This window comes from Rhodnius prolixus, unplaced genomic scaffold, assembly GCF_049639745.1.
Source record: "Rhodnius prolixus isolate KJV_2025 unplaced genomic scaffold, Rpr scaffold_3, whole genome shotgun sequence".
NCBI lineage: Eukaryota > Metazoa > Arthropoda > Insecta > Hemiptera > Reduviidae > Rhodnius > Rhodnius prolixus.
This window is the reverse complement of record NW_027411603.1, coordinates 27,445,440-27,453,683: the sequence shown is the minus strand read 5'-3', so window position 1 is coordinate 27,453,683 and position 8,244 is coordinate 27,445,440. Positions and strand designations below refer to the sequence as shown.

Sequence of the window (8,244 nt, the reverse complement as noted above, 5' to 3'; positions counted from 1 at the left end):
ATCAATATTCCAAATTTATATTTATAATAAAAGAAAAGGAAATTGAGAAAAGAAGGGAGCCAAAAAATAATATTTTTATTTATTATTATAGCAATAAAAATTAATAACTTTTCTACAGAAGATACAATACATTCATAATAAAATATACTGCACCACACAATGTTTAAAACCTTTGCTGTCATTTACTTTAAATGTTGATTTCATTATTATATTATTATTTTTAATTTAACAATTAAAAGCAATTTTTACACTTACAGTTTTAATTATGTCTTCCGTTATTGACAGCAGTTATACACTTACACTACGAATTAATGCATCCATAATATTTGAATGGTACTTAGTTACATTTGTCTTAACGGCTTCAAACCAAGTAGTGACATGCACTCAGCTAATGTTTGTCTAGCCTTCAAAAAAACTAATAATCTTTGTTGTGCAATATCCTTTGGTTGCCCTTTCACAGCTATGTGTCTTAAACTGCGGCTTAATAAGTTACTGTGAAAAAAAAAAATGTATATATTTAACTTGTATGGTGCATAAATAAAACATTAAAAATAATAATAATAATGTAGATATTGTCATTCAGACTTAATATTTCGAATGTTCCTGAGACGTGATCGCATTAGATATCATTTGACCACAAAACTTAACCATCCTGGGTGAAGATAAGAAAACTATTCCACAGTTGTTAGTACTACGAATTATTAAACAACGCTTTTTTACAAACAGATAGTTAAGTTTCGCTAGTTAAACGTTTGTTAATTGGATGGTCCAAATACAATATTAAGTCAGAGATGAGACTGAAATTCAACCAACTTTTATCCAAATATATTATTGATAATATTAAAGATAATATTGCTTGATAATAAATTACTTACCACAATTTAAACAGATAACTAACTAAATTAGACGATTCCATATTCTCCATAGAAAATTGTATTACTTCTTCAGACCTGATTTAAAAAAAATTAATAAATAAATAATAAGCATTTCTTACTATAATAAGCCCAGCTTATAATACGAGGTGTGGCTATTAAATAACGAGACTGATGCTGCTACAGAAGAACTATGCATGCGTCAAATCCTAACGACCGAAGCTGTGCAGCGTAAAGCCTTCTCTTTCGATTGCAGCGACTCACGTGTTTGTAGAGAAATCTGTCTGACCAGAACCGTCGTTTGTGTAAGACGTGTTAGTTTCGTTTTGCCGAAAACATGATACTACACATGTAGTAGAGCAACGAATTGTCGTGAAATTTCACATAAGACTTGGTAAAACCGCTACTGAAACTTATCTTTTATTAAAAGAAGTTTATGGCGATGAATGTTAATCACGTGCGCGAGTTTTTGAGTGGTTCAAGCGTTTCCAAGATGGCCGAGAAGACGTCGGAGATGATGACGGCCCGGGTCGCCCTTCCACGTCCAAAACGGATGAAAATATCGATTATAATTAATCAACATTACTACCGTGAGGTACTTGCTCAACGCCGTGAAAGAGTAAGGAAAAAACGACACGATTTGTGGAAGAACAAGTCATGGGTTTTCCATCAAGACAACGCGCCGGCTCACACTGCATTGTCTGTCAAGACGTTTCTAGCCAAGTATAACATCCCAGTTTTATGCCATCCGCGTTATTCGCCTGACCTGACCCCATATGACTTTTGTCTGTTCCCTAAAGTCAGATCTGCATTAAAAGGAACACGATTTCAGTTCACTGAAGCTGTGAAAGAGAAAGCGGCACGCGTCATGCAGGAGCTGACAGAAAAAGACTTCCAGCACTGTTTGGAACAATGGTAAATTCGCATGGAGCGTTGTAGGGGTAGGGGAGGGCTGTATATTGAAGGTGATAATAACTAATTATGTATAAATTTAAAATAAAATGTTTTACAGCAATATTCTCGTTATTTAATAGCCACACCTCGTAGTACCTATTCGGTTAGGTTATTTAACTGAGATCCCAAATAGGTCCTTTTTACTCAACCAAAAAAGTTCATCTTACTACAAATATTCTAATATGGCGGAAATTAATGTTATTGAATAAAAAAATAGACTTTCTGAAAATGGATAACAAATTGGTCGACTGCATCAATTTAATTAAATTTCAAGGGGTGTTTTTACACCAGAGACCGGTAACCTCTAATAGTCTTGTTGCTTTTTTTTGGGAGATTCCCTAGTGAGCCTAGATTTTGCCAGGATATGGGAAAACATATACCTGTCTAGAAAACTCCCATTTCTTTACATTACTTGGGGTCGCAGCAGAAGAAGTGGTTTCATCTGACAATAGTAGAAGGATCCATTTGAGTCGAAGTGCAATAAACCTCTTTGTTAATTATAAAAAATCTATTAGGCCTTATATTCTGGCGAGCAATAGTATTAAAAATGAAGAATTAAGGGAAAGAAAAAATAATTTCCAATTGTATTAGAAGGGCGGTTCCACCAAAAAGGGGAAGGAACGCAGACAATCCAAAATGCCCATTGTTCCCAATTAGATATTGAATAATTTTTTTACCTTGCAATTTCCAAGATAATTTCTAATAATAAAGGCTCCGTTAATAAATCTGGTTCACAAACTGTTGGAGCTTCTACACCACAGATTTCTTCAAGGCTACACAGTCTGCAGTGGGTGTACTGCAATTTAACGCCAGTATCACCTTTTCCCTGAAATAAAAGCGTGTGATAAAGTGGAATGTACTTTCATGTATCGGTATATACTTATATATATTTTTTCAAATCAAAAATATTTTTCATCGAAATCAATTAATTTTTAATTAAAATGTTTTCAAAAAATATCTCAACTACTAATTGGCAAAATTTTTACAAACGAAAATTTTGGAACAAGAAACCTTATTCAATTATTCTTCAAATTTTCGAAATTACTTTGACTTACTACAACCAAAAAAATTTGTTTAGTAAGAAGTTCTCAATTTCATTGAAAGACTATCCAATAACTTTGGGGCCACCCAACACGTCCAATAAAATTTTAGCTTTCTGAAAGATCTACTATGTCTTGAGATACACAGCATATCTAAGCTCGTGTACACCAATTTCAAAAGACATTCTAGCCTTTTTTTGTCTCAGGGGATTTCAATACTAATATCTCTGGTGACATTCCTTATTTCGAGAAATGTGAGAATCGCGATAGGTTCAACAGTCGAATGTTCACCCATAGCAATAGATACAAAAATTTTACTGATATAATTAAATATGCTTACATACAGTTTATTGTTAACACCTATACAAAAGACAAACAAAAAAACGAACATTCATTTATTAACACAGAATTTTAGATTTCTTAACTTTAGAGTTCTTGGGCACTAACAGGAGTAAGCAAGTTAGAATTATTGGTGGTATTGCTGCACCGTATACTGTGGGAAATTAAAATGGAGTTTCCCAACGTCAACAAAAACAAAAGTAATTATTAAATTGATTATTATGGGGATATTTAAATGCTTCAACTCAACTGGAGCATATAACTGGAAAATATGTCAACATCTCCTTGAATAAGATTTCGCCTACTCCTTCCAGTCTTTCTACTTTCAACTTAACATAGCAGTTATAAAACTAAACAGAAAATTTTGATGGTTCTCTTAAATATTCATTTTCATGTTAACTTAAAATGACTAAAACTGACTAACTTGCATAGCATTATCCCAATTGAAAACAAAATCTCTGCACCTGGCTTGTCTGAGGATGTAAATCATAAGAGTCGTTACAGCCAGTATTTTCGTAACTTCTGGATCATCAGTTCTAGAATCTTAAAAAAGAAAAAAGAAAAAAAAAAGTTAAATTTGAGTATAAGCTTGATTTGTGCTTAATATAAATATAGTAAATATGGGATACGGAAGTCACTCGTAATAATATATGCAGTTTTAATGAATAAAAATAAAAAATCTCTTAAATTCTTAATTTGAAGAAAACGTTGAGAAATTGGAGAGAAAGTTCAAACACTAGTTTTGTTTGTAATCTGTTGTAGAACTTGATAAAAACATGTTTAATATTCAATTAAAAAAAAACAGACTTTTTTTATTAAATCTAACGAAATTCAGAGAAAAAAATCATTGCGGTTGTGAGTGAAACAACGTAATCTTTTTTAATAATATTTATACATTTTTAATAATATATATATTACATACAATTAAACAAATTATATATTTCTTTCTTACAATTCAGTGATTGTAGTAGTAGCTACAGTTATAATGCGAAAAATAGGAAGATTTGAATTTTATTGAAATCATCAGTCCATCTCAACTAGTAATTGCGGCGCCGCAAAGTGCAAGCATTGGCAAAAACCGTACGGCCTTATAGAAGCGGTATGGGATGTAGAATTCCCAAACTATTGTAAAGCAAATTGTTTTCAATTTTTAAAAAGTTGCTTAACATATTTAATTGAAAAAAATTAAGAACTATAAATTTAGTAATGCAGAACATACTGTCAGAAGCACGTTGCTGTAATGCCATCGCTACAGTAGCTTTTTCTAGTATATCTTGAAGGAGTAAAGTAGTACCTTTTCTTGAGGATACACCTGTAACCCTACCAAATGGTACGTGTTTAATGACATCCCGGCCTATAAAATAAAAAACTCCTCACTAAAATAATATCATTTTAAAAATAAACAGGTATTAAATAAGATTATAAAGTAAAATTTTTACAGTAATTTCTTTAATTATTTAATTGTAATTAAAGTCGTAAAACACGATTTACCAGTTAAAGAAAAAATTGCTTCAGCGACATTCGCCAGATGCTGCTCTTGGCTTTTGTCGACAACATAATACATCTTGGAACAATCGTTATATTTTTTGAGTCTATCAAAGGCAGCTGCAATATCTCTACTTAAATACAAGCTACTTCCATCTTCTCTTAATAAAGGAATTTCAACTTTTGATGAAGGGCATAAAACCTGTGCAGTAGTGTAGTTTATATTAAAAACAATTGGTAATATATTGAGACATACTTAGAATTTGGAATAAGAGGCACATATAAGTAACTGCAATATAAACAAACGGTATTTTTAAGAAATTACTTTTTCTTTTACACGCAATGATTAGAATGCAATTCATACGATAGATTCATGAATCAATAACAGACCTCAAACTTCTCACCAATAATCCATCCAATTGTCTTTTCTTTGCAATGCCGCAATTCTCTAACTTTATTAGTAATTCTTTGATTCTAGCTTTTCTATAATCTGACTCGTAAAAATATTCATCAAAAGTAATCCCAAGATCAAGATACGTTTCTTTAAGATTCTGCATTGTTATTTGACGAACTCGCTCCCAAAAATCTCTCTGTTCTTGGCTACAAGTGTCATCTTCTAATTCTGAGAAAATCTGTTTTGCTTTTTCTAGATTGCCTGTGAAAATAAAATGCATAGTTTTAGCAACAATTAAAAAATAAAATTTGTAAATAAATTCTTGCGTAAGACTCAAGAAATAGTAATTAATCACCTGGCTGACTGTGTGCATGAACATAAGCTTTGTATAAAATGCTAATAGGATCTTCGTTAAGTTGTTTATCCGAGACACCCAAGTCATCCAAACCTACTTTTACATAGCCAACTTGAGCTCCCCAATCTCCTAAATAATTAAGGCGTGTAACTTTTCCAAACATTTTATGTGCGCAATTAGCTACAAAATTGCCTACAATGGTTGAACGTAAGTGACCAATATGGAACGGTTTAGCAATGTTCGGAGAGCTTAAAAAAAATTAAATAAACTTTTCTTTAGAAAGAAAATGTCTTTTAAAACACCAGAAATTTTAAATGATGTATATTTAATGTCATAAACTATCATATAATATATACAGGGTGATCCATTTAAAACGCACCAATCGCTAATAACTTTTTAGGAAAGCGGAATTTCGAAAAAACCCACGAAGTAAACTATATGTTTTTTTTGGTCTAGTTTTCAAATTTGCCTCCCCCGATGCTGTATCTTCATTTTTTGCGAAGTTACGGCTAAAAACCCGATTGGGGTTTCATAAGGACCACTGGTTTTGACAATTATTATGAAAACTACATAAAAAACTATGAAAAATGACGTTAACGCTGTTTCGATATCCCTAATATTTTTTGAGATTTTTAAGAGCCCTAAAATTTTATCTTCCCATGAGCCACTGCCCACGGATTTTTTTTGTCGGAATCGAAGACTACTATTTGAAGTTCTGAGAAGATACAAACGCCAACGAAAAAGTCATAAATTTAGGGGGGATTGCAATTTTTTTTAAAAATTAATAATGAACATTTTGAATCCTTTAAATTAATTATCTCATTCCTAAACATCCGATAAATTTCAAAAATAAAATTACCACCAAATCAAATGTTCTTCAGAAGTTAATTATTAACTTTAAAGCTGTAAACTCCTTGAACCAAGTCACTAAAGCTTTTTGATGTCGTAAGATAGCGAATTCTCTTCTCCACAATATTTGTTAGAAAAAAATTCGCTTGTTTGTTAAGAGAAATTTGAAAAAGAAGGGAAAATAATTTTTTTTTTGCCCTTAATTTGATAATGAAGCGTTTTCGGACATATGTATGTAGTTTCTTGTTTGGACCCAAGGAATAGTAATTTGTACATATGGATGACACTTGTATTAAAAAGATGAAAAGACAAGGACGTAGGAGAACTTATTAAAGGTAACTTAGAGGAATCTAACTTGGATTAACAGCTGTGGAGACGACCTCAACATTGAAAGTTAGAAAAGAATACTTATGTAAGACACATAAATTTGACATTAAATTAAAAAAGTTAAAAAATGTTTTATCAAAGAAAAATATAGAATAATACCCTGGAAAAAAATATAATTAACAATTACATTAAAACTGGATCGATCAAAAAACTGTTGATAAACTCAAATATTATACCTGTATTCAACCAACACATGCTCTTTTTCTCTATTCGTAGCATTATTTATACCAAATGAAAAAATAGTTTTGATAAAATAATTTTTGTTGATAGCAAATGATATTAATTTTGTTTCTGGTGTTGAAGAATTAGTTTCGTGGACCTTTGCTATGACTGAATCTGAATTGAAATTAGAGAGTGAAATTTCTTTGCCTAAAAGCTTCTCTGCTTCTTTTGGAAGACAAAATGTAATTTCTCCATTACCATATTTTCCTAAAGTAAGCAGTTGTCTCAAAGTTTTTATATTTACTTCCAATGGCCGATCCGCTAATTCTATTATCTGTAAATATAATTATTTGCTTTAATCAAACGTTCACAACGCATTAAACTTACTAATTATTCATTTTCCACAACAAGTATATAAATTGGCTCAATTTTCACGACTTAGGTAAGTGAAAACAAAAACTTCTGTAAATATAATTATTTGCTTTAATCAAACGTTCACAACGCATTAAACTTACTAATTATTCATTTTCCACAACAAGTATATAAATTCGCTCAATTTTCACGACTCAGGTAAGTGAAAACAAAAACTTAACTTTATATATCATTGATTTATAATGTCAACACGTCCAAGACCTAGTACAATATAAGTCCTGGACTTTTTTCTTTAATGCTGCGATTGTAAATACATTATGTAGCATAGTAAATATTGATCAATATAAAGTAAAATATTCTCTTCACTTGTTAATAGTAACTTATTGATTCTTATTATTAGGAACAAACAAATTTGAAAGTCCACCCGGAAGATGTTCTAGATAATACAATTTCATAAAATTGCATTTACGAAATGTTACTACGGCAGAAATGTAATAAGTATTTCGAAGCAATATTTTCGCGAAATCTCTATTCAGAGAGCTTCTACTTGCATATTGCTAGAGATAAAGTATTAACACATTTTAATACTTACTTTTGAAATAATATGCTTTTTCACGTGTGAAAGCATTTTTAATCACGAGCTCGATGATCTTCGTTAATACGTATTCACAATTGCATCACTATTTTCTTTGGGAACTACCGAAATGTTACTAAAACAGTCAGAAAAACTCAACTGTTTTCAGCAGTCAGCGTTCATTCCGACTTGAATATTATATGTTAGAATCGGTTAGTGCCGATATCATATTAATGTTTACTTCTATCATAACGTTAAGCTTCGTGCTTATTAGCAGTGTAGGTGTAGGTAGACCGGTTTCCTGATATAAATATTACCATCGCTTCTCACTCAGCGCTGGTTCAATCTCGGTATTACTTTGTAACCTTCCAATCTCGAAGGTAGGTACTTATGCCTCCTAAATCTAAAGTAACATTTAAGATTGGTATTTGCAAATTCTCATTACAAGGTCTCTTGTAAAG

General features: G+C 31.3%; 1 protein-coding gene across 2 annotated transcripts; it reads right to left on the bottom strand.

Moving 5' to 3' along the window:
- Positions 1-58: 58 nt before the first annotated feature.
- ArgRS-m (arginyl-tRNA synthetase, mitochondrial) lies at positions 59-8,123 on the bottom strand. 2 transcript variants are annotated; one of them, XM_074125018.1, is made up of 10 exons: positions 7,802-8,123; positions 6,852-7,171; positions 5,440-5,687; positions 5,095-5,345; positions 4,697-4,892; positions 4,425-4,559; positions 3,630-3,748; positions 2,504-2,652; positions 876-950; positions 59-492 (listed from the first exon to the last, which is right to left on the bottom strand). In XM_074125018.1, the coding sequence occupies exons 1-10, from the start codon at positions 7,835-7,837 to the stop codon at positions 342-344; spliced, it is 1,680 nt and encodes a 559-aa protein (XP_073981119.1). In that variant the 5' UTR covers positions 7,838-8,123; the 3' UTR covers positions 59-341. The 2 variants fall into 2 exon arrangements, with proteins under 2 accessions (XP_073981119.1, XP_073981120.1); XM_074125019.1 differs by lacking the exon at positions 7,802-8,123 and having other exon boundaries at positions 5,440-5,568; positions 6,852-6,991.
- Between the last annotated feature and the right edge of the window lie 121 nt (positions 8,124-8,244).

Excerpts from the sequence above, each read along its gene's own strand:
- ArgRS-m (XM_074125018.1), bottom strand. The coding sequence starts at position 7,837 with ATGCTTTCACACGTGAAAAAGCATATTATTTCAAAA. Across the intron at positions 3,749-4,424 it reads ACAGCAACGTGCTTCTGACA|ATTCTAGAACTGATGATCCA; the intron begins GTATGTTCTGCA and ends TTCTTTTTTAAG. Across the intron at positions 951-2,503 it reads ATTATCTTGGAAATTGCAAG|GTCTGAAGAAGTAATACAAT; the intron begins GTAAAAAAATTA and ends TTTTTAAATCAG.